We start from the raw sequence: 27,040 nt of genomic DNA, 5'->3' as shown, positions 1-27,040 counted from the left end.
TAACCAAAAAAAAAAAAAAAAAAAAAAAAGGAAAAGAAAAAAGAAAAAAAATCTGTGTTCCCCAGTCTTTACAAAATAAATCTTTACCGCTAAACCATTTTGGTAGAATACTTGCTCCCATATGCTCTAAGAAAGACAGTATAGAAGTCCAAGCCCAAATCATACGCACAAGTTTCTTTCTATAAAGTCTTAAAAAAAAAAAAAAAGCCTCCTTTGATTATAGACGCTTCCTCTAAAAGTATCTGGAAAGTACCAAAAAATATAAATCAGGACAAAAAAAGTACTCAATTCTACTGCCCTTGGGCAACTCCACTCTTCACATTTGGGCTTCTACGTGACCACCTTTGGTTCCCCGTCGTTTTATGCTAAGAATGTCCGGATACCACTTTCACCCAGCAGTTTTCAAAGACATTTAGGTAATACGCGTTTTCCCATTTGATTATAAACATCTCATCATAGGAATAATCATTGTCTCTGGCTGCAGGGCACGCCAGTGTGTGAACACAACTGCGTGTTAGTACTTCACCTTCGACGACGCTAACGTTAAAGGACAGGTGAGGCGCTCCAAGGGTTTTACGCCTACAAGTAATACAACAAGAATTATTTTGTGCCTCTATTTTTGTCCAATTTCAGTGTTTTCTTAGATTCCTAGAATATCAAGGTCATTAGAAGAATAGTAACTTTCTTTCCCAGCATATGCCCATTCACACGATCTTCGGTGAGTGGGTGCGTGTTTCATTACATGCTTTCAGTGACTATTACCATTTTAATTATCTTTGCTAATTTCAGAGGTGAAAGAAAGCATCTCTTGATATTAATGTGCACTTCTGAAAATTATTAGTAAATGTTAAGATGGTTTGCATACTTTTTTTTTTTTTTGCCTTTTTTTACCTCCCTGTATTTCTTTTGAGTTTTCTAAATTTTTAAAAATGCTTATCTTTGAGAGAGAGACAGAGACAGAGAGAGACAGAGCACAAGCAGGGGAGGGGCAGAGAGAGAGACACACAGAATCTAAAGCAGGCTCCAGGCTCTGAGCTGTCAGTTCAGAGCCTGATGAGGGGCTCGAACTCACGAACCATGAGATCATGACCTGAGCCAAAGTCAGATACTTAACCAACTGAGCCACCCAGGAGCCACTCATCTTTTGAGTTTTCTATTACTGTGTCTGCTTATGTACTGGGTTCTTAGTGTTTTAGTTATTGATTTTTACTCATTATGGTTATTACTAGTGTTTTTCTTATTGATTTTTATGTATCAAGGTTATTCATCTGTATCCAAGCACGTTATTAATATTTTCCATGCTGCTGTCTTTCATATTATAATTATGACATAGAGAAGTTTTCTATTTTTCATGCACAACACTATTGACTCCCTATGTGACTTCTTTCAATGCTTTTAGAGAAAATATTTTTGTCTCACTGGAATATGTAAGATGTTTAAACATGCGTCCTTTTCACTTTGTAAGGCTAAGAGTTTTGCATCTTACCTTTTAATTCACCTTAATTTTTATAGCCAGTTACTTATCTGGCAAACGAGAAGAACTACTTAATCCAGAACCGTGACATTTAAGGGTCTTTTCTTAGGATACACCAAGGAGGGGTAACACTTCTGACTTTCTTGTAACCCTTTGAAGCACGTTATTTTATTTTTTTAAGAAGAAAAAGTTTTAATTAAAGTATAATGGACACAATGTTATATTAGGTTTGGGGGTACCACATAGTGATGTGACAAGTCTGGATGCTCTGCTCTGCTCACAAGTGCAGCTACCCTCAGTCTCCCTATAACACTATCAAAATTCCATTGACCGAATTCCTTATGCTGTATTTTTCATCCCTGTCACTTACTCATTCTGGAAGCCTGTATATCCCCCTCCCCATCCCCATTTTTACCTGTCTCCCTCATCCCTTCCCGTCTGGCAACGATCAGTCTCTTCTCTAGATTCAAGGGTCTGCTTCTGCATTTGCTTGCTTATTCATCTGTTCTTTAGAACCCCCATATTGGTGAAATCATTTGGTATTTGACTTTCTCTGACTTATTTCACTTAGCATTACACTCTCTGGGTCTATCCATATTGTCTCAAGTGGCAAGATCTCATCCTGTGGTATGGCTGAGTAACAGTTTAGTGTGTGTGTGTGTGTGTGTGTGTGTGTGTGTGTGTGTGTACCACATCTACTGTACCCATTCATCTACTGATGGACAATTAGGTTGTTGAAGCAGATTTTAAATCTTGGGCTTTTAATTTTTTTAAAGTTTATTTTTGAGAGAGAGAGAGAGAGAGAGAGAGGAGAGGGAGAGAGAGGAGAGAGAGAGGGAGACACAGAATTGGAAGCAGGCTCCAGCACAGAGCCTGACGCAGGGCTCAAACTCACAAACCATGGGATCATGACCTGAGCTGAAGTCGGATGCCTAACTAAGGCACCCAGGCACCCCTAAATCTTGGGCTTTTAATAAATATGGTGTGGATTAAACCTAGGAATTTGCTAGCCATTTCTCTGCATTGGGACTAAAAGACTCCTACAGGCTTGAAAGGACTGAAAAAACATCCAAGGAAATTAAAGAATGGATCATGGCAAACTAACCTCACCAGACCTATGATTGCCCACCCATCAAAGCACTCTCTTAGACAAATTTGTATTTCCATTTGTGTCCATATAACTAACTGGATTATAACCTATCAACTATAATATGGACAGATGTTTCACATGCTACTGCTTCCCACACTATATCTGCTTAATACAATTAAAAAATAATTGATTTTCAGGGCACCCAGGTGGCTCAGTCAATTAAGTGTTTGACTCTTGGTTTAGGCTCAGGTCATGATTTCACAGTTCATGAGACGGAGCCCCACAATGGGATTCTCTCTCTCTCCCTCTCTCTCTCTCACACCCTCCCCTCCCCATCTCAAAATAAATAAACATTTTTTAAAAAATAATTGATTTTTTAGTCTCTTCATAATATTTTGGTGAGGTTTGAATAATGTATAAGTGGAATTATAATACCTGAAAGGTCTCAGGCTCATTGAAAAAAAAAGGCAAACCAAATGCTAGGTCATGCCCCCTGGAAAAGCTCAAATTATGCAATTACTTTATACAAATATATAGGTATTTAACTAATATTGGATCCTTGCGTAGGCAAACATTTTTATACACATAAAAGGTACACAATAAAAAAGTTTAGTTGATTTGACTGCTCAAATTTCTCGACTTAATATCAAAATAGATCATGAACATATTAAAAGGCAAGCAACAAGGCGGAAATGCTGGCAATGAATGTGACAACAGTAATTCTAAAACAAGAAAAGCTTATTTAAACTGTGCAGAGCCTGTCACCTATTCAAGGACCTCGTTCCTACGATTCTCCCCTTCCTCTCGGCGGCTTCAATCTTTCACTCTATTTCTACCCCATCAGCGCTCTGCCATTTCTTCCACCGTAACAAAATAAAAGCCTTTTCTGGTTTCCACTTCCTCCTTGCGGCGAAACTCCTTGAAAAAGATGTTTCTACTCTCAACCCCTGATTCCTTTTCACATATTCTCTCTTTAATGCACCTCAATCAGGGGTTTGCTCTCCCCACTACACTGTGAACGTCTTCATCAAAATCACCAAGGACCTCCATGCTGCCAAATCCAATGGCTAACTCTAAGTCCCCATTCTGCCTGACCTATCAGTCTCCTTAGACGGTTCTCCTTTCTTTCTCTGTAACCTCTTAATATTGGAGTATCCAGGACTGACTCCTTTTTTTTAAATTTTTTAAAAATGTTTTTATTCATTTTTGAGATAGAGAGAGTGCAAGTGGAAGAAGGGCAGACGGAGAAGGAGACACAGAATATGAAACAGGCTCCAGGCTCCAAGCTGTCCGCACAGAGCCCGCTGTGGGACTTGAACTCACAAACCTGATCATGACCTGAGCCAAAGTCAGACGCTTAACCGACTGAGCCACCCAGGCACCCCCAGGACTGACTCCTTGGTTCTCTTCTCTATCCATACTTTCTTGAGAGTCTCCAAATACCATGTGGATCTCTCTTCTGGGCTCCAGAGTTGCATATCCAATAGTCTTCTTGACGTCTCCATGTGGATATCTACCAGAAACCTCCAAATTTGCAAATCTAAAACCATAATCCTGACACTCCCTCCCTTCCTTCCCTTGGACCTTTGCCATCTCAGTTAACGGCATCTCCAACCTCTTGCTGTTCAGGCCCCAAATCTTAGAGTCCTCCTTATCTTACACCATAGTCAACCTGCCAGCAAAGCCTCTGAAAGACATCCAGAATCCAGTCACCTGTCACCACTCCTGCTCTGTGTTCATGAGCAGAGCCACCATCGTCTGGAGCATGTGTTACCCCCTCTGGGTCTCTCAACAGGGCTTGCTAGGGCCATCCACACCCATCTGCAAGCTACTCTCAGCCACAGTGATCTGTCTTTAAACCTAATCATTCCATGTCCCTTTTCTCTTAAGACCCTGCAGCGGTTTCCCATTTCATCCAGCGTAAAAGCCAAAGTCCTTGCAATGGTGGATGTGGTCCTGTACGATCTACCCACCCTCTTCCCATTCCTCCTCTGACCTTAGCACCTCTGAACTCCCCCTCCATTCCCCTGCTTCACGTACTCTGCTTTTTTTCAAACACCAGAATGCTGCTACACTAAAGCTTTTTGCTTGAGTTATTCCCACTGCCTGAACAGTCTTCTACAAGTACCTGCTCATCTCCTTCAGGTCTTTGTTCAAATGTCAACTTCTATCTGATGCTTAGCTTGATGATCCTATTTTAAACTATATCCTATTTGGTACCTCCCTGCCCTAATACCCCATACTCCTGATTCCCCTTAACTCTCCTTAATTTCTTTTTTCTTTTCTTTTCTTTTTCTTTCTCTTTCTTTGTTTCTTTCTTTTTTCCTTCCTTCTCTTTCCTTCCTTTCCTTTTGTTCTTTCATTTCCTTCCTTCCTTTCTTTCCTTCTTTTATTTCCTTCCTCTTTCTTCCTTTCCTTCTTTTATTTACTTCCTTTCCTTTTATTTTCTTTCCTTCTTTCTTTCTTTCTTTTCTTTTTTCTTTTCTTTTTTCTTTTCTTTTCTTTTCTTTCTCCCTTCTTTCCTCTCTCCCTCCCTTTCTTTTTTGCCCATAGCACTCATCAGTATCCAACATACAATAGAGTTTCCTTATTTATTACAGTGGGTTTTTGTTTCAGTCTTTCTCCTCCTGAAGAATTTAAACTCCACAGAGGCAGGGACTTTAGTCTGTTTTGTTCAACGATGTACCTCTAACACTTAAACTGTACCCGGCATATAGTAAGTGCTTCATAAATATTTATAGAATGAATGAATGAATAAATTGCTAAGAAAGATAATAACACACCATTAGATCAATGCAGGCAGCATCTGATTCAATCTCCTTGGGTGTTTTATGCATGGGAAGTGAGCTGATCCCCTGAAGGAAGGTGATCAAGACATAACTGAGGGGTCCAACACCAACAATCACAATGTACGCAGGATTCTTTGGAAGGTGCCAGTGGTGTGGTAACATTAGATATAGTTGGCATGGAATAAATGGCCATGTCATTAACTCAACACAACCTCCTTCATCAATGAAAAAGACTTTTAGACTGTACATACTTCAATAGACATAATCTCCATGTGCATTTTAAGCCCTTTTTAAGATGTAAAACACTACTGGGGTGCCTGGGTGGCTCAGTCGGTTGAGCGTCCGACTTCAGCTCAGGTCACGATCTCACGGTTCGTGAGTTCGAGCCCTGCGTCAGGCTCTGGGCTGATGGCTCAGAGCCTGGAGCCTGCTTCCGATTCTGTGTCTCCCTCTCTCTCTGCCCCTCCCCCATTCATGCTCTGTCTCTCTCTGTCTCAAAAATAAACATTAAAAAAAAAATTAAAAAAAAAAAGATGTAAAACACTACTGAATATGCCACGTTTTCATTTTCCTGACATAACCAGACTACTCCCAAAACTCTGCAAACTAACTTGGAATTAAGTTTCATAATATATGGAGAAGGTTCCTTGATTTTTTTAATCAAATGTATAAGTGTTCATGATCTTTCAGTCATTTTAAAAACTAAACATACTTTTAAATTTAAAAATAATGTCTGGGGTTCAAATTTAAAAATAATGTTTGTGGGGCACCCGCATGGCTCAGTCGGTTACGTATCTGACTTCAGCTCAGGTCATGATCTCACACCTCATGAGTTCAAGCCCCACATCGGGCTCTGTGCTGATAGCTCGGAGCCTGGAGCCTATTTCGGGTTCTGTGTCTCCCTCTGCCTCTGTCCCTCCCCTGTTCCTTCCCTCTCTCTCTCTCTCAAAAAATAAATAAACATTAAAAGAAAATTTCACACAATGTTTTTTTTTTTTCCTATGAGAAGTAAAACAGGTATTTTATTTGAATAAGAAAAAGAAAAGTAAAACTATCACCTTTAATCCTATTAACTGTTAATATTCACTTATTTTACCAGTTGATCTTTTTCAAATGTGTGTTTATTTTTTAACAAAACTGGGGTCATACATTACATACAACTTTGTACTTGGGCCCTTTTCGCTTTATATAAACATTGTCTGCATCACTAAATATTAATTGGAAAAAGATCTAACATCTGAATAACTATCATAAAAATGTATCATAGTTCAATATTTATTAACGGACATTCAGGATGCTTTTTGTTGTGAGTAAAACTGTCTTCTGTGTTCTTAGAATTTCCAACGGCAAGTCCATCAGAGCTGCTAAAGATTCACAGAACAATGTTTACTGGGTAAAATATATCTAACTTTGTATCTCTCGCAGCAGCAAGGGTCATCATTTAAAATCAGATTAAACACTTGGCCAATTCTGGGCAAAAATATCATCTTATTTTGCCTGTGTATGTTTCAAAGCAAGACAGACAACTTTGTCATTTTACTTGGTTGTTTGAACTCCTTTGGTGGATCATCTGTCTGAAGCTCTAGCCCATTTCTCACTAGGGTATGTGCATGTCTCCCACTTATTACGCGCTAATGACAGTAAGGGCACGGTTTTCTTTACCCATCAACGGTGTAACAGAAGCAACAGAATGAAGAGTTCCCTAAAGGATGCCATTGAGTCATTAAACCTCTAAGACTTGGCAGCTCTGAAAACCGAGAAACTTCCAAGAGCAACAATGAAGGGTCTTTGGAAAACCCACCATAGGGAGGGGTTGACTAACGGGCTTGAATGCAGGACAGATGATGAAATGATCCTTTTTATTATGTTGTAGGTCACCCCTGAATGGACAGTAGAAAAGAGGAGAAGAGAAATAGGTAAACTTCCAGTTTTAAAAAGCAATTTCTCTAAGACATTACAAAATAGGCAATAATGATAAAAGGATGCCATGAAATGTTGCCTGTACTCTACGACTTTTCTTAGGGCGATGTTGAACAAAGGTCACGCAGACCTCTTCACTGGGGCATCTGTGCAGGGGAGGCAAATGAGACGCTTGGGAATGTTCTGGTAAACTGCAAATGGGCAATGAAATGGACAGAGTGGTAATTACCATTTGTTCCTAGACCTGCTATGCTCCTGAACCAGTTAAAGTGCATCATTCATAACTATGGGAGCCAAGATGAGTATGTTTTAGAGAGGTTATGTACAATTCTATATATTTCTATATGTGCCTGGAAGAAGGAAGAAAGAAATTCACAGAAGCACTGGTGATTATCTGTGGATGGGATTATGAATGCTTCGGGTTTCCATTTTTATATTTTTTCTACATTCTCCAAGGATTATGCAATGAGCACTTCACACTTAACAGTAAGGAAAACATTAATGCTTTTCAAACCCTGAACCACAGGCAGCAATCAATAGCACGAACCATATATCCCAGGCTCTGTTCTGCCCCCCAAGGCATACGGACATTCACCAAATTTCCTGTTTCTCTTTGCTTGTCATTTGTTTTAAATTTGATAATGTCAAAGTTAAAGGTCATGAACTAGGGTAGGATTTTGAATATTTGTAAATAAGTATAAAATAAAACAGGTAAGAGCTCCAGACTGAGTCTGTTGGAATTCATTAAAAATGCAGATGGTAGGGGCGCCTGGGTGGCTCAGTCGGTTAAGCATCCGACTTCGGCTCGGGTCATGATCTTGCAGTTTGTTGAGTTCGAGCCCCGCGTCGGGCTCTGTGCTGATGGCTCAGAGCCTGGAGCCTGCTTCGGATTCTGTGTCTCCCTCTGTCTCTGCCCCTCCCCTGCTCGTACTACATTGCAGCTCACATGACAGGGTTAGTGTCTAACATACTAGGAAACTCTACAAATTGATTACGAAGGAAAAGACAAACCACACAGGATCAAAATAAGTGAAGGGTGTGAACTGAAAATCTAGATCACTGGTAAACCTGTGAAAGGGATAAGCCTGCTGAGTGGTAAGAGAACACGAATTATAATAACTGAGATGCTACTACCTGCCCACCAACTTGGAAAACATTTTAAAGATGGCGAACGTCCAATGCTGACAAGTATGTCAATAATCAAGGACTCTTCCTGCGCCATTCGACTGACGGCTTCAACCTTCTTATAGACAGGAATGTAGCAACGGCCCTTCAAAAAGAACCATTAATGCACTGACCAAGTTCAGCCCAACTTCTAAGATTCTTTCTCAGAGAAAGTTCTAGAATGTTAAAGATGTTTCAATAAGGGTGTTTATTCCTGGCTGGCTTAAGATAATATAGTTATAGTTCTATCATATTCTCCTGTAATTTTTTTTGTTTTATTTGTTTGCCTTAACTTTTCCACAACAATGCTGACTAGTGCATAATGTATGTATAATAGTGTCCTGGTGAAATATCCTCTTTACTTTGAAAAGGATCCTTTCTTAATAATTTTAGTTTTGAGTTCCATTGTGGTTCATGTACACTTCTGTTTTCCTTTTACTTGCATACACTTGGCATATCTTTGTCCATTGAACTTTTTTAGCTGTCATTTTGTTTTATCTGTGTTCCTTAAAACTAGCCTAAAACTGGAGTTTTGTTTTGTTTTTGCTAATTTAAGAGTCTGTCATTTCAAAGGGGATTTTAACAAATTCACATCTATTGAGATAGGATTGTATCTGGCTTGCTTCCAATATATTTATTTACTATTAACTACATTTATTGTTGCCACATTTATTTTTATTCATTTCCTCTTTGCTGGATTAATCCAACTTGCAATTCCACTTTCTTCTTCCTAGTAATGACAACAGTTCATGCCATGTATATTTGGTTAGTTATCATTCTATTTTCAAATCATCAAGAAAATCTACATTTTCCTATCCGCTCCGTCAGGGTCTGCCCCTGTCAAGAGCCACCTCAGCGAGGTGATGGCCTCCCCGGGGCTGCCCACATCCTGTGACCGAATGGTGGGGCAGCTCCTGGCCAAGTCGGGCCCGCTTCGTGGGTCCTGCAGGGGAGCCGGGCTTCTCCCTCTGCTCACCCCACCTCTTCCTTTCACAGGCTGTATTAGTCTCCACATGTGTGCCTTCACATGGTAGGAATTTCTTCTCTCGTGGTTCTGGAAGCTGCAAGTCCCAAATCATGGCGTCAGCTGGGCCATGCTCCCCCCGAGGCTCTGGGTAAAATCCTTCCCTTCCTCTTCCTGCTTCTGTTGGTGGCCACTGACCCTTGGTGTTCCCTGGCTTGTGGCTGCATCGATCCTGTCATACAGCATTCTCCCCATGTGTCTGTCTTCACGTGGCATCTTCCTCTTCTGGAAAGGACGTCAGCCATATTGGATTAGGGCTCACCCTCCTGACCTCATTTTCCTTGATGACATGAGTAAAGGCTCTATTTCCAAATAAGGTCACGTTCACAGATACCAGGGTTTAGAACTTGTATGTGTGTGTATATATATATATATACACATATATATATACATATATATATACATATATATGTATATATATATATATTTTTTTTTTTTTTGCAGGATACAGTTCAACACTTAACACAGGTGTGGACCTCTAATAAATATCTTGCATGCAAAAACTCTGTTTCCTTGCCTGCTTTCAGAGAATCCAACCCATGACATCTCCTCTCTCTTCCTTGTCCACAGGAGGTATTAAGACATTTTTTTAAAAACTTCATTTTTGAGAGATACCGAGTGTGAACAGGGGTGGGGGGCAGAGAGAGAGCGAGATCCAGAATCCGAAGCAGACTCCAGGCTCTGAGCTGTCAGCACAGAGCCTGACGAGGGGCCCGAACTCACAAACTGTGAGATCATGACCTGGGCCGAAGTCAGACGCTTAATAGACTGAACCACCCAGGCGCCCCTGGAACATTTCTTAAGTAATTTCCTCACAAGTGGCACATGGGTGGCCCGCTTTGAGTCCCTCCATGTCTAAACATGTCTTTCTTTTGGCCTCATATATGACTAGATCTCTTGGCTGGTGACGGGATTCTTAGCTCAGTCCTTTGTTCCTTCAACTCTCTATAAATATGGTTTTGCTGTGTTCTTGCTTTCTGGATTATAAGTAAGGAGTTTCATGCTAGACTGATGCCCCTGTCGTGGTAACTGACTGGTTTTCTCTGTCTAGAAACCTATGAGAGTTTTTTTTCTCTCTTTTTAATTGAAGTATAATTATATATACAGTGTTTGTTATGAGTTTTGGTGTTCAATATAATGAGTCAATATCTTATCTATTTCATGGATCCCCCTACCCACCTTCCCTCTGGCAACCATCAGTTTGTTTTCTTTGTAAGTCTTCTTTTTGTCTTTTTTCTTTGTTCATTTGTTTTGCCACTTAAATTCCACATATAATGGAACCATATGGCATTTATCTTTCTCTGATGGATTTTACTTAGTATTATACCCTCTAGGTCCATCCATGTTATTGCAGATGGCAAGATCTCATTCTTTTTTATAGCTGATATAGCCAATACTCTATGGTCTACATATACCACTTTTTTATCCACTCATCTATTGACGAACATGTGTTGATTTCATATCTTGCCTATTGTAAATAATGCTGCAGTAAGCACAGCGTGGCATCTATTTTTTCAAGGTGCTTTTGTTTTCTTTGGATAAATAGCCAGTAGTGGGATTACTCAACCACACAGTAGTTCTACTTTTAATTTTTTGAAGAACCTCCATACTGTTTTCCACAGTGGCTGCACCAGATTGCATTCCTATCAACAATGCATGAGGGTTCCTTTTTCTCCACATCCTCACTGACACTTGTTATTTCTTGTCTTTTTGATGTTCGCTGTTCTGACAGGTGTGAGGTGATACCTCATTGACATTTTGATTTGCATTTCCCTGATGAGGAGTGATGCTGAGCATCTTTTCATGTGTCTGTTGGCCATCTGGGATGACTTCTTTGGAGAAATGTCTATTCAAGTGCTCTGCTCATTTTTAAATTGGATTATTTGGGTTTTTGCGTTGTTGAGTTGTAGAAGTTCTTTATATATTTGGATGTTAACCCTTTACAGGACACACCATTTGCAAGTCTCTTCTCCAATACGTAGGCTGCTCTTTTGTTTTGCTAACAGTTTCCTTTGCTCTGCAAAAGTTTTTTAATTTGGTGTAGTCCCAATCGTTTGATTTCTCTTTTGTTTCCCTTGCCTCAGGAAACATATCTAGAAAAAAAAATATCTGTATTTTCTTCTAGGCGTTTTATGGTTTTAGGTCTCACATTTAGGTCTTTAATTTGCTTTGAGTTTATTTTTGTATAGGGTGTAATAAAGTGGTCGAGTTCCTTCCTTCCTCTTTTTCCTCTTCCTTTTTTTTTTTTTTTTTGCATGTAGCTGTCCAGTTCTCCCAGCACCATTTGTTGAAGAGACTGTCTTTGTCCCATTGTATAGTCTAGCCTCTTTTGTTGTAGATTAATTCATAGTTTAAGTGAAGGTTTATTTGTGGATTCTCTATTCCATTGATCTGTATGTCTATTTTTGTGCCAGTACCATATTATTTTGATTATTACAGCTTGGTAGTGTATCTCGAAATCTGAGAGTATAACACCTCCAGCTTTGTTCTCCTTTCTGAAGACTGCTTTGGCTATTCGGGGGTCTTGTGTGGTTCCACACAAATTTTAGGATTTGTTCTAGTTCTGTGAAAAAGTTGTTGGTATTTTGATGGGGACTGCATTAAATCTATACATCGCTTGGGTAGCATGGACATTTTGACAATATTGATTCTCCAAGCCATGAGCACGGGACAGGTTTCCATCTCTTTGTGTCATTTTCAATTTCTTTCATCAATGTTTCACAGTTTTCGAAACATAGGTCTTTCACGTCTGCGGTTAAGTTTATGCCTAGGTAACTATTTTATTATTTTTGGTGCAATCGTAAATGGGATTGTATTCTTAATCTGAGAGTCTCTGCATTTAACGCAGAGTTAAAAAAACTCCATAAGGATAGATGTGTCTTTTTTCACTAATCCTGCCAAGCAAAGGGAAACTGACAAGAAGCTATTACATTGAGATCCCATGACTTGACTTACACCATGAATAATATTTAGGCTATCTCAATGAGGAATGAATGGACTGCATATGCTTCAGGCAATCCTCCCTGAAAAGTATTTCTCATAACCAACCTTTTGATAAGAATTGGACAGTAGAGCCCTCAAAGTTACAGTCTCTGGCAAGAGCCTGGAATGCAGAATTCTTAGTGGCCAAGTATGGGCATAATCGTAAGAGTCAGGTCTCCTTACAAAATGTGTTAACATGTGATCTGATACAGACTCCCAGTTAGGACTTATTTTCTTAAATTATTTCTGACATTGAACACAGCCAACTTACAGTGTCATATGGTTAGACTGTTGAGACACCAGTTCAGATAACAGAAATATATACCAAGCAATGAATTTTGACTATTTAATTGCTTATCTATCCTTTCTGATATTTAGTATCTGGATTCTGTTAGCTTCAGGAGTAAATAATTTACATGATCTCATCGCTTTCTACATTTTTTTTTAATTTTTAAATTTTTTTTAGAGACAGCGAGCAAGGGTGCGCGTCGGGGAGAGGGGCACAGGGAGACAGAGGGAGAATCTTAAACAGGCTCTACACTCAGCATGGAGCCCGATGTAGGGCTCAGTCCCACAACCCTGGAATCATGATCTGAGCTGAAATCAAGAGTCAGACACTCAACTGACTGAGCCACCCAGGCACCCCTTTAGCTTTCTCCATTTCTGAGCTTTCATTTAATCGGAGGGAAGAAGACACACGGTCATTTGTTGAGCAACAACCACGTGTGACAAGCCGTCCCATCCATGAGCTCATTTACCACTGTAAACAATCCCTTAGCATCCCACTTTAGCCAGTGCTATCGACACTCGTAACGGACTGTCCTATAACATCCACGGGAGGTAGTCATTTTTCATTTTCCCAAGGCAGGCTCTCTTGCTGTAAGGCTGGTCTGTAGAAGTGAAGCCCTTAGCGGGTGTAGGCACACAGGGACCATCTCCCCAAGCACCTCCATCTCCGCCTGGCTCTACGGTTCTCTATACCAGTGCTGGCCCTCACAAGCACCCAGGGAGCTTTGTGAAAATGCAGCTTCTTGGATCACACAGCAAAGCAACGAAACCGCCACCTTTGTGTGGTGGGTCTGTGGAATCCGTATTCTCAGCACAGGCGTGGGGTCATCTAAGACATTCTGACTAGTAAAGGCAATCAACACGCTTTATTACTTCAAGCCAGTTGTCAGGGTCCAGTAGCGAAAACGGAAACCATTATGGGTGCGTTAAAGAGAGGGAACTTAATACACGGAATTGATTATAAATGTGATAGGTGAGCTGGAAAGTGAAGCAAAAATGGTGAAGCAATGCAGACATTCCCATCAGCAGGAAGCCACCACCACTTTCAAGGCCAGAGGCACACCAACAGAAAGGGGTGTTAATGAACCACAAAAGGTGGAGCTTATCTGTTGGGGCCAGAACAGTGTGGTGAAGGTTGATTGGCAGAAGCTGGAACCACAGACGGAGAGGTATGTTTACAGGCATGGGGAAGACAGAGTCACTGATGGAGACGCTCCCTGAAGCAGAGAGAGGGGGGAAACTCCCTGGGTTCTCTCTTATCCCCTGTAACTGCTAACCCCTGTGTATGGCTCCCAGGGGCCAGCCCACTGAAAACCATCGAACATGAGGATCCTGAGACGTGCATCCTATAGGGGATGACTGGCCAGTGGTCCAAAAAAGAACAAGAGTGACCTCGGGCTCTGAGAAAAAACAGGCCCATGACAGACCACAGAATGACACAGAAAACAGTAATGAACGTGGGAAAGCAGGTATGTGCTAATGATCTGCCTAAGAAACACGATCTCAAAGGAAATGTGGATTAGGAGGTAGGCCAGGAGCTGGGACACTTCTATTTTTATGACTCTGGGGATCTGCAAAGGCCTTCAAGTAGATGGCTACCTTCTGCGGCCTCTACATTAAGTCTAAGAGTGAGACTGCGACTTGGGACAACGTGCCCGGGGTCACGTGGGGGCAGGAATGAGATCTGATCCGGAGTTTTGTGGGCCTTCAAGTCAGTTCTCTCCACAAAGCCACACTCTCCCCGCTAGCTGTCTGACAAAAACAATCGGAAGCCCATTTATTCAACAGTGCACTTCCTCTTTCAATTTGTAAACGCAGCCCAAAGGTTAGGCCACAATATCTATTTACACGATGATTTTCTGTAAAACGCGTTCTACATCAGGGAGTCTCAACCTAGACGGCGTTTCAGAATTTACCGGGTGGCAGGGGAGCTTTTGAAAGCTCCACGGCTACTCCAAGTTGCAGAGTTGTGACACCTGGGGACCATAGGTGAGTTAGCGGTGACCCTTTGCACCTCCGAGTCTCCAGCTAGGGCCACAGACGTCAGTACTTTTCATTCGCCGCCGATTGAGTCTGCTCCTCATGCAAGACCAAATGCGGAGGGGGGTGCCAACGGCTCATTACCTAATTACCCAGCTAAATAGGCCAACCTGTAGATTCAAGACGTGAGGGGCACTGCCCCCAAGTCCTTCCTGGTCTGCTCATAACAACAGGCACTCCATTAAACACCGATGAAGCCAGGCAACAGGGACAGATGGGAAAAACACCAGAATAGGCCTCTGCAGGTTTGGTGTCGATGCCCATGTGCGCCACGAACTCTGTGTGACCGTGGGTCCCACCCACTTCTCTTCCGCCATGAATTCTGCCGACTCCCTTCGCCAGTGCCTGCGGTTTGGAGCCACTGCCACTTCTTGGGTGAGGCCTCCTCTCAGATCCTCCTTGGAACCAGGAGGAGGCTCCTTAATTCTTTGCTCGTTACAAGGGCAACTCGCCCTATGGGATCTGATCTGCCATCAGATAGTCACAGTCAAACGCGTTCATGCCATTCAGGCTACATATGGTAACACTGCCTAGAACATTTCCCAATAGGGAAAGCAATTAAAAAATATTTGGGGCCTTGGTCATGCCCGCATGCTAATGTTAATCACTTCTGTTTAAACTGTGCTCTTCTGAGTTCATTTTCGTTACCTGCCAGCAAATTAATTCACGCGTTCTTTTTTTTTTTTCCTCTTTCATCCAATTCATTCAGTCATTTATTGAGCATTACATGTCAGGCACTGAACTTGGCCCTGGAGCCATCAAGACAAAGATCTTTCACAGAAGTCACATTAGTAGGAGAGAAAGACATGGGGACAGCTACACTACAACCCGGCATGTGTTTTTACTCTGGGGTTCTTGGAAGAGGAACAGCCCGAGTCCGCCCGGAGAGACCCCGGAAAGCTTCATTTCTGAAGAATACTGAAAATGGACTTAGAGCAGCTTTTGGGGGACACGAGGTTCAGAGGCAGAGTGAGGAAGATGCCAGGCTTCAGGGCAGCTTGCTCAGAGCAAGACCCAGCAGCATGAAAGAGATACTTAACATATTTTCGTGGGTGTGCATGAGATGTCCAACTTGCGTTTAAGGAATTTACCCAAAAGCAGCCCAAAGGTTAGGATGTTACTTAAAAGGGTTACAAAGAGATTTCCATATGCTCATTCTACTGGTGATCCCAAGTCCATGTTCAATCCTTTGACTGAGGAAAAACACACTTGTGAAAATGTATGTATATTCAGGAAAACCTCAAAAGCCATTCTTAGGAAAATGTCAGCCTTGTAAATAGCTCTGTTGGGGAGGTTAAGAATATTTCCGGTCCTTCTTCAGTGCCTTGAAGAGGTCTGATGCTTTTCTAATGCAGCTTAGGCAATAAACAAGAATAATAAGCAAGTGGGAAAAATCAAGGATTAAGACCGTGATGGATTATTTCCCAAGGCTTCAAAATAAGCAACCAACATGCACCAAACGGAAAACGATCCTTGACATAGTTTCCAAAGTAGAAATGCCTAGATTTTTCAGACTGGAAAAATTCTGCTATGTTAAGAAAGCACAGGGTCGGATTTCTTTCTTTAGACTATGCACAGAAACTGTCAAAGAAATGGCTGCACAATGGAGGGAGGCCACCTATACACATGTATGTGCAGACATATGGTCGGCTGCACAAATTTATGTTCCAAAGCTGTAGAAACAGACCCACGGTGCTCTTGGATTCGACATAAAGTTCCCCCTATTCTTCCTGATGAAAATAATTTAAACGGGGTTTCATTTCACGTATCTAATGTTTATGTAACCAAGCCACTGCCAAAACCAATTCCAAATGATGGCACCTGCTCGCTATGAATCAACATGGAGACCAATCAAAACAAACTGTAGGGCTCTTATAATTCTCTCATGAAACACATTCATCGACTCTCAGAATGGAGCTCACCAAGTGAATCAACAGAATAGCTATAAATGGCAAGGACAAAAGGCTCAGCATAAAGACGAACCACTCGTAATTCGTGTTTCCAACAAAGGTTGTGCTAAAAGTATTCATAAACCTTGTCAAACCAAGCCTTCACTATCAACATTAGACAGAAAAAAGTAGCTGTCTCATATTTGGGGCACCTGGGTGGCTCAGGCTGTTAAGCGTCCGACTTTGGCTCAGGTCATGATCTCACGGTTCGTGAGTTCGAGCCCCGCATCTGTGCTCACAGCTCAGAGCCTGGAGCCTGCTTCGGATTCTGTGTCTCCCTGTCTCTCTCTACCCCCTCCACCCACCCCCTGCCCCCGGATCTCAGAAATAAACATTAAAAAAAGTTAAAAAAATAAATTGTCTCATTTCTTTAATTTACCAGATTATGCTTTCTGTCCACGTTTTATTTCTAAACTGTAAACATCTTCTCCCCCTAAGACCACACGCCAGGAACTATTAAATTACTACATTAATAATAACTGAAAGCCATATGCAAACTTAAAGCCAGTTACGACTGGTAGAAAACATTGGGATTCAGGGGCACCTGAGTGTCTCAGCTGGTTAAGCATCTTGATTTGGGCTCGGGCCATGATCTCAGGGCTATGAGATCGAGCCCCATGTTGGGCTCTGCCCTGCACATGGAGCCTGCTTGAGATTCTCTCTCTCTCTCTCTCTCTCTCTCTCTCTCTCTGCGCCTCTCCCACTTTTGCTCTCTCTTGAAAAAAGAAAGAAAGAAAGAAAATATTTGGATTCAGAAGCTTACAGCAGTTTCTCAAGCATTTCTGGGTCTATTTCCTCTTCTGGTGAAAAGCCCAAGTAACAGATCTCCCGTGCGCGCCAATGAAAGACAGCTGACCTTACCCCACAGAAGCGGGGGGTGGGGGGCCCTGTGTGTCTGTGGGGGGTCTGAGAGAACACAGAAGGGTGTAGAGGGGCTGTGGCTACAGCCCGTAGGAAAAGCTGCTAAGGGCAGAAAGCCACCGAGGGAGCGACATTCTGCCCCCGAACTGTCTGCGGTTCTGGGCTTAATGGATTTAACCGCAAGACGTAGGAAGAGCAGTTTCCAAGGAGGCAAAGACACAAATGTTTAGAGACAGGGAAAACCCGACTCATGAGATGGCCATGTGTGACCTACTCCTCACCCAAGAGGGTATGCACCACCTCGGACGTGTATTCGGGCAATCCTGTATGTAAGGCACTTTGGGGGACACATAATGAGTTACGTGGTCCCTGTTGTCACAGCGCTTCAAAGAGAAGCCAAAACACAAGCACACGGAATAATGAGAAAGTCTTTAACAGGATTAGGAGTTAATTCCTTTTACTTGGCTTTGCTTCTAACAAATATTCCATTATCACAGTCAGAGGGCTCATATGGAATGTTCTAAAAAATGCAATAAAGAATTAAAAAGGAAAAAAAAACCAACCAAGGCCAAGAGATTATAAATCAGCTATTAATCACTAAAGTTCCCAAGTGTTTTTCAGACACACTGGGCAGAGAGCTGTTTGCAGCGGACCCACAACTTAACTGGAGAGTCAAGGGTAAAAGGCGTTGTCCAGAGGACAGGGAGGTGACAGGTAAGAGGGCAGGGCAGGAGTGTAGAAAGGGGACACCTGGTGACAGAGGAAGATCAGGGTGACCAAATGGAGGGGAATCAAGGTGGAGACGGTGATCAGCTCCAGGCTGCGTGGCCTTGGGAGCCGATCACGGGTCAGACAAATCACAGAGCATCTGAAGGCTTTAATATTAAGAGGAGACAAGATGAAAAGGCAAGGGAGTGTCAGATTGAAGGCCCGCATCTGGCAGGTGTTCTGGTGATGGGGATCTAGAAGGTTAGGGTGGAGCTGGAGGCTGAGAGGAAGGAGCCCTGCATGGTGTTGACAATGAAAACATCACCAGAACCTGGATACCAACTGGGCCTGGGGGAATATGAGGTGAGGTCAAACATGACTGAGATTTCAAGCTTCACTGCCCACGAAGATCACGGCACTTGTGAACAGCGGCCCCTCTGTGCCGACGGTCCCCTCGCCACCTCCACCCCAGCTGCACCACGAGCTCAGGAGGGAACCTGACTCAGGCCAAACCACAGATTAGCCACACAGGGAACATTCTACAACGTGGGGATCGAGGCGGTCAAGCGGTAGTGGCCTTGGCCTCGTCCGGTCCGGTCGAGCCAGCCAAAGTCACAGGTGAGTGAGACCGCGAACAGGCAGTTCGGCGAGACTGTGGACAGACACACGGATAAGACCCTGTGTTTCCAGAAGACAGGCAGAGACGGCACTACCGCCAGCTGGCCGTCCAGCCCTGTGAACCCTGCCAGGTTCCCCAGCCAGCAGCTGGGTTCTGGAAGGGCCCCGGTGTCCACAGCACCCACAGGACGCGTCCGCTGCGCCCTTGAACTCTGTGCGGGGGTACTGATCCTCAGAGCCAGACTTTCGGTGAAAAAGACAAAAGATCTGCTCTCAGGAGGCTGCCGCAGGCTTCGCTGAGGTCATCGGCCCATCCCTCCACCTGTCGCCCTCCCCGCCGGTGGGACAGATGGTGGCAACGTGGTGGTCACAGGAACAGGCTCTGCGTCACACTGTCCAGCTTCAACAGCTGCTCGGCCTGCTCGAGTCACTTCATCTGTGGGCCTTCGTGCTCACGTCGGAGCAGTGGGGAAAAACAACAGGGGCCTTTCTCCCGGGCCGGGTGTGAGGAGGGACCAAGTGGCACAGAGTACACGCTCCAAAACTTTAGTGTCGTCATCGGCACCACCAGCTGCCCTCATCCCCCTGTCACTGCTCTGCTTCCAAAATCTCCGTGGCCCCAGAGGTGACCCAGAGCGCTGGGGGCCCTGCGGTCTGGGCTCCCACTGTGCTCAGGTGGCTCCCCGGCCCCTCTCCCTCCCTTGGGGCAGAAAGGGCCTCTACACACACACACACACACACACACACACACACACTCCCCACCTTCACTCCCACCTCTCCGTTCACCTCCAGGGGCACAGCAATCTGGCCTCCCCCACAGCCACACGACACTGCGGCTCTGCCCACGTGGTTTCTTCCATTATCTTCCTGGACTTTTCTGAAGCGTTGACCTGAGAGGGTTCGGTACACAGTAGGTTCTGGGATATCTGTTGAAGTGACAAACGACCAGTCCCCCTTGGCCGAGGGCCCCTCTGCTCTCGGCCAACACCGTCCTTGGCTTTCCCTAAACCCCTACGCCGGTGTTCTTTACCAACACGGCCCTGGTACTGTTGGGGGAGGCAATGTACCCAGTGAAAGAAACATGAGAACCTCGTATTCCCAGATGTTCTGGGAAGGAGAGGCTGGCGGATGCAGATGTCCTGGGACATCTGTTAAAGAGGCAAATGAGGGGCGCCTGGGTGGCTCAGTCGGTTGAGCATCTGACTTCGGCTCGGGTCATGATCTCACGGTCTGTGGGTTCGAGCCCCGCGTCGGGCTCTGTGCTGACAGCTTGGAGTCTGGAGCCTGCTTCGGATTCTGTGTCTCTCTCTCTGCCCCTCCCCCGCTCATGCTCTGTCTCTCTCTGTCAAAAATAAATAAAACATGAAAAAAAAATTAAAGAGGCAAATGCAGTCAGCGTGGTCATTTCTGTGACCCATCATTTGCTCTTTTGTCCACGGACGGTGGACCTGAGAGAAAGCATGAGCACGGATTCCACATTTCCTGTTTTCCCCTAATTCTCCGAACACCTCTCTGTCTCTGGCAGGCTCCCTCTTAACTATTCACGTTCCTTGGGATCTTCTGTATTCTCTTATTCTCACTCTTGAATAATGTCTTCCATTGCCAATGGCCTCAAAGATAACCTCCTTGTGTTAAGTCCCGAGTAACGCTGGATCCCAGATCTCTTTCTTGAGCTCTGCATCCCTATTTATTTCCGGTGGCTTTCACGGTGCCTACAGAGTCTTACAGGCTCTACAAATCCTAGAAGCTCCAACTCCCAATTTCTCACATTCTGCCCCCCTCACAGGACACTACCATCTCCCACTGGGCCATCCAAGCCCCACATCAAGGGATGGCCATCCCGACTCTTCTGTGACACCCCCACCCCCACCCCATCCCAGCCCATCCACCTCTCCAATCAATCTCCTTAATGGCCTTTGATTCTGACCCCTTCTTGGCATTTTCTCTGCTACCATCATAAGTGAGACGTCATCCTTTCTTGCACAGATCACCGCCTCAGCCTCGTCAGTCTGCCTCTCTGGGGCACACCGCGGCTCAAGGGACCTTTCTAGGATGCCAATTTGGCCACACCACGCTCCTTCTTTAAAATCCGGCAGAGGCTTTCCCACCGCTTCGGGGCAGAACTCAGTCTCCGGCACAGCACTTGACCTCTCCTGACATGATCTCTAACTCCTCTCTCCCCACGGCCAGCCCCACCACAGCGGCTGCCCATAACGGATGGCTTCCGGTAGCCTTCCTCCTGTCTTTGCTTTCACAGCGGCGCCTGCCCCTCCCCCGGTCAGGGGCTCCCTGTCTTCCAGATGCTGCTGAGGCACCACTGCCTTCTGGAAGTCCACGCTTAGCCCTCCCAAATCCGGGTTCACTGCCTCTGATCTGTGCTCCCAAGATGCCGTGGGCCTGCCCCGACGGTCTCACTGACTGACTGCCATCATCAGTTTCGTGTTCTTTTCTTTCCTCTACACTGACAGCCCTTTCAGGGCAACAACCTCCGTGTATTTATGTGTAAATCACAAAACCCAGCACGGCGCCCGGCGCGCGGACAGACTTGGACGTTGAAAGCCGGATGAATGTATCTAGGAGTCTGTCCACTACACTTCTTAGATACGCCATCTGGAGGGCACAGAAGATGTCCTCTTATCGGGGCTTGCACGTTAAGTCAATGCTTAATGTTTTCTTCTCCTCCCTTCTAGCATTGGATGATCCATCAATGTTCAGTTTACAGAGTGATAAAACGAGATGAAAAACAGGGACAGTGATCGATCTGGGACACAGAGACTTCCAGGAGATAGCTTTCCTTCTTCCTCCCTTCTCCCTTCCTCCCCTCTCCTGCTGTTTTAGGTCCATTTTACACAAGACAGTCTCAGTTGCTTTGAATGGATTCTCTTGTGGAGTAACTTAGAAAATCTGATCCTAAGTACCACTCACACCCTTCCAGGGGCACCTGAGTGGTTCAGTCAGTTAAGCTTCCAACTCTTGGTTTTAGCTCAGATCATGATCTCTCAGTTTCACGAGATGGAGCCCTGCATGGCCCTCTGGCCAATGGTGTGGAGACGGCTTGAGATTCTCTCTCTCTCCTTCTTTCCTTCTCTCTCTCTCTCTCTCTCTCTCTTGCTCTCTGCCCATCCCCCACTCATGCTGTCTCCTCATGCTATCTCTGTTTCTCTCAAAGAAATAAATTTAAAACACCTCACATCTTCGTAGAAATACCAGGTGACCCACAGAATCACAAAGAAAACTGACGTGACCAGCGTCTCACCACCCGGAGATGCCCAAAGTCCATCTTGTGGAGCAACTTCTGATATGTGTTTTGTGACGCCCACATGCTGACTTTTTTGCTCTCCACCCCCTCGCTGCTTCTAGAAGGGCCCAAGAGGCTGAAACGGGCCATAACACCCCGGGGGCAAATATCCTTCATTCCATCAGAACTCAACACAGCATCAGACGCAAGAGAAAAATGTGAGGACCCCGTGGAGCAGCTGCCCCAAACAGGAGTGACGTCACCCTGAGACTGGGCTTCTCTTGAGCAAAGCTGTTCTCCACCTGCAGACCTTAGTGGGTTTGTCTATGGCACTGGGGTCTGCAAAGGACCCGGACCTTTAAGGGAAGACCTAATTCAGGATTTGGGCTTATCTATCCACTCTGGCAAAGACTTCTTGTCAAGTGGTGCCTTCACTTCACAGGAGTGACTCTGAATCTTGTCATTAAACCACTTCACTCCCAATCATTTTGAAAGTGGGGGGGGGGAAACATTCCAGATCTTCACCTTTAGGGTATTTCAAAGCTCATACACCCGGCGGGCCACCGCAAAGCTCACCGCTGCGCTGATGTCTCAGAACTAAACACACCTTTTTTCAGCATCACGGAAGAGGATGAACCTCAAGGTGAGCCCAAGTAAAAGAAATCTGGGAAGGGCGGAGCCAGGTTGCGATTCTTAGCAATCCAACAGAAAGAATACGTGCCCTTTCCCTAGTGTTAACACTGCTAAGTATCCCTGGAATATTCATGCCCCCTCCTGCCCAGGCCCGCCGTTTGCCTTTGCAGACCTCTACTTGGGGCTTTCATCAAAATACACAGGGCTGTGTCCTCGCTCAAGGGAAGTACACTGCCTCCTGCCCTCCCACCTCCAAACACAATGTCAATTCACCTTATCGGAAGGCAGGCAGAGGGATCCGGAGACAGAGGGACGGCTTAGCAGACCTACGGACCCATCTATCTGTGTGGCAGCAGCAGGTGCTAAGTAAGAGAGGCTCCTGGGCACTGGGGATGGGCAGGGACACCTGTGATTGGATCAATAGCTTCCTGTTTGGGACTTGATCGGGGGGAGGGGTAAGGGATGCAGGTACAGAGACCATCCCTCCCAACATCCTGGCACTTGGAATGGTTACAGCTTAAGCATCTCAAGAACTTAACAGTAATGGAGATCTTGGGGACACCCACATTTTCTACCCTGCCATGACCCTGGCAAGCTTCCAACACCTCCATGTGAATGACCAAAAAAAAAAAAAAAAAAAAAAAAAAAAAGCCCTTCTGACTTATCAGCAAAAACCCAACTCTCTGGAGAAAATGAGAAAACACATCTCCTCCGGGCAGATTCAGCCCCTGCGAAGATAAAGGACCTTTGGCATCGGCAGGTTCAGGGCCGGGCAGCTAGCGGGGGCCAGAAAGGAGCCTTCGTTCACTCCTCGGCAGGCACCTTCGTAGAAGCACACAGAGCAGTCCCGCACCCTCCTGATACGGGCCGCGTCCATGGGCAGCTTAGGGGCATGGGTGGTGAAGGCCAGTACGAGCAGGAAGAAGGAGCAGTGGGGCCCAGGGGGCTCCATGAGGTTCAGACCGCCCTGATTCATCACGAGGCCAGAGAAGTCCTGGAGGCCTGGAGCATTCCGTGAGAAACACACGTATGTGCCTGCGTAGGTCCTGTGCCAGGGAAGGCATGGCCTGAATGTCAAACGCCGGCTGTCTAAGGAAAGGCCCACCCTGACACGTGCAGGGTCTGGGCCCGCATGGGGTATGCTGTGTGGTTCCTCCTCCTTCGCCAGCGTCCCCTGGTCACCCGCTGTCCACACATACCTCCGTCCCCACCAGCGTCACTGTTTTCAATTCCTCCAAAAGACCTGATGTGGAAAGGCTGGGCTCTGGACTGGGCTATGGATTCACAATTCCGGGGCTCCTCGACAGTCGGGGCCAGAAAGGGCTCACCCCTGACCCTGGGGCTGCCACCCTCTCTTCCCCACCGCAGTTCCGTCCCACGTCTCAAAGGGACCTGCGTGCATATGTGTGGACAGCCCTGTGGAAGATGCTCCCTGTCCTTCAGACTCAAGGGTGTAGTCACTGGGGCCATGGCTGCCCTTCAAGAGGAGGGACCTGGAAAAGTGGCCCTCAAAGGAGGCTCAGTATCATTAATGCAGAGAATTCTGGAAGGTGGGGTCCTGGTTCCATGGAGCATGGCACAGAGAGGAATACATGCGCTTCTGCTGGGCACATCCCCTGGGCTTCTCAGACTTGCTGCCCCATGGAGAAGGGGCACAGTCAGAGAAGGGCCAGAGAGAGGCCCTTTCAAGGACAAGACCTAGGTTAGGGGTTCCAGGGAAGGGCCCCCCTTTGCCTGGGTTCCAGGGCAGTACTGCCTAGGAGACAAAGGTCCACCCAGCAGCCACAAAACCATGAAGTCTGTGCTCAGACAGGGTGGACACAGGTTGCTCAGAGGAGCGTATGGAAGGAGCATGGGGCCTGGACTCCGGAAAGCCTCCCCTGAGGGGGTGGGGCCCACCTAAGTCGTATCGGAAACGATGGCTTGCACACAGCAAGGTAGAAAGAAGCTAGAATGAGTGTTTCCAGGGCACAGGAGCAGCATTTGCAAAGGCGTGGAGGTGAGATAACATAGTGTCTTCTGGAAATTAGCAGTTATGTGTTACAGTGCCTATACAGGGATACTGGCATGATTCCGGAAGGTTCTGCAGGGAAGGTCTTGCGTGCCATGCCAAAGCATTTGGAATAATAGAAGGGTCACCAACGCTCTACTCCCGTCGCTTCTGACCTCCCCAGCCCGTCCAACGGCCCCTTTTTACTCAAGTCAGTAAACTAGGCATCATCCCGGATTTCTCTCTTGCCCTCCTCCCCCGCCCTTCCCCCAGTCCTGCTGATTTCTCAGAACCACCTCTCCTCTCCACCTTCTGCTATCCTTCAGCCCCGAGACCAGCACCGTTCGCCTAGTCTAACGCAACTGCCTCGTCCTGGTCTCCCTGCCTCCCTTCTCCACAGGGCCAGGTGATCATCCGAGAAAATCTTTCAGATCATTCCCTTCCCAAAACACCTTTAATGCTTCTCCCATTGCATTCGGAATAAAATTCCAACTGCTCACCTTGGCCTCTAAAACCCTGTAAGAGCTTCCGCTGACCTTGCTTTTCAACCTCACCTCACGCTGTCCTTCCCTTCACCCTCTCCCAAACTGCTTCTCTACCATTCAAATTCTCAGCCCCTTGTGTATTTCCTTCCCAACCTTTATTGTCATTGGCATGTAAATGATTTCACTATCTGTATGTGAGTCTCTCTTTCTGCGGGGTAAAGGAGGATGTCTATTTCCCCTCACAATAATATAAACTCCATGAAGCCAGGGGATTAATGTGTCTCTTAGAAACTAGACATAAAATTGCTAATGAAAGCTCAGGATCTGGCCCATAGTAGGTGCTCAAGAAATATTTACCCAGTGAACAATGTGACAACCATATTAGAAATACACCCTATTTATTACTCTCCAAACTTTTGTTAGTTAAGTAAGCTTCTTAAACTTAAAAAAAAAAATCCTTGCTGGGGTGCCTGGATGGCTCACTTGGTTAAATGTTGACTCTGGATTTCAGCTCAGGTCATGGTCTCACTGTAGGGCTCCATGCTGAGTATGGAGCCTACTTAAGATATTCTCTCTCTCCGCTTCTCCCCTGCTTGTGCACTCACTCACTCTCTAAAATAAATAAGTAAATCCTAAGAAAATTTTTAAAAATCCTTGATTATAAAACAAGCTCAAAATTAATAAATAAATCATTATACTTGGAGGCAGTTTAATTCAAATCCGGACTCCAAAAGATTATTTTCTTCAAGTATTCCCATTGGCTGCTATGTAGCACTCCATGGAGAATTAAAAAAAAAATTATGAATGCAAATTCATTTATTAAAAAAATTATGGCAGTAACATCATAGGACTATATGCCTTCTTTAATGTGGAAAATATTTAAGGTCATTATGGCTCTCTTACAACATATCTATTTAAACCTCTGGTTCATTTCTGCTGTAAATCTACTTTGTTTCAAATCTCAGAATGTAGAGCCCATGAGGCTCTTCCAATGCTGAGATCAACAGATATACACAGCAATCTTGACCGTGTTTCAGAGTAGTACTAAGAGAATGAAAAATTTAGTAAATAATTTAAACTACATATTCTTTGTCTAGTCTATCCTTCTATCTCCTGGAATCTGCAGTCATAATTCTAACCTATTAAATCCAAGGCAGAAAAAAAAAGCATGTCACTGAGATGGGAGGTAGTTACAAGAACACCCTACTAAGGCACGTCTGTTTCATTTACTTTTTTAGGATCCAATGATTTAATAAACTTATAAAAAGGAATATGCCAATAAACAATCAGGGGTTTGTTTTTTTTTAAACCAGACACAAAAAAATAAGAAAACATGAAAATAGTAAAGAAAAATTTTAAACTCAAGAGTTGTTTTAAATTGTTTTTAATGTTTATTTATTTTTGAAGGAGAGAGACACAGAGTGTGAGCGGGGGAGGGGCAGAAAGATAGGGAGACACAGAATCTGAAGCAGGCTCTGGGCTCTGAGCTGTCAGCACAGAGCCCGACACGGGGCTCAAACTCACAAAATGTGAGATCATGACCTGAGCCAAAGTCAGAGGTTTAACCGACTGAGCCACCCAGGTGCCCCAAGAATTAATTGTTTTAAATGAGGACTGCGATTCTTGTTTGCTGGAAATTCCTAGAATATACTCTTTCACACAGCTGGGTAACTCTTCTGAGGTTCCCCTTGTCTCCTCTTACACCCATTCACTTATCAACCTGCCAAAATAGAGTTGCTTCCTTTAGCAACACCTTTGTTATTACCTTCTTCTGGGTTCCTGTACCA

At 44.8% G+C, this 27,040-nt stretch overlaps 1 protein-coding gene across 22 annotated transcripts in view; it reads right to left on the bottom strand.

The window, feature by feature from the left end:
• Window positions 1-27,040, bottom strand: part of PIP5K1B (phosphatidylinositol-4-phosphate 5-kinase type 1 beta) — a 315,659-nt gene that overhangs the window by 192,125 nt on the left and 96,494 nt on the right. For 2 of the 22 annotated variants that reach the window (XM_049633297.1, XM_049633382.1), the window contains one exon: window positions 527-579. The exons of 10 other annotated variants lie outside the window; for them this stretch is intronic. In XM_049633297.1, the coding sequence (XP_049489254.1) occupies window positions 527-579 (53 nt within the window). Of the gene's footprint in view, window positions 1-297; window positions 580-5,347; window positions 5,837-7,154; window positions 7,234-19,669; window positions 20,211-27,040 lie in introns of those variants that run through there. 10 more of the 22 variants (XM_049633370.1, XM_049633388.1, XM_049633376.1 and 7 more) reach the window with 10 other exon arrangements.

Source organism: Panthera uncia, chromosome D4, assembly GCF_023721935.1.
Source record: "Panthera uncia isolate 11264 chromosome D4, Puncia_PCG_1.0, whole genome shotgun sequence".
In the NCBI taxonomy this organism is placed as follows: Eukaryota; Metazoa; Chordata; class Mammalia; order Carnivora; family Felidae; genus Panthera; species Panthera uncia.
Note: the sequence above shows the minus strand (reverse complement) of the source record. Positions and strands in the feature narration are given on the sequence as shown.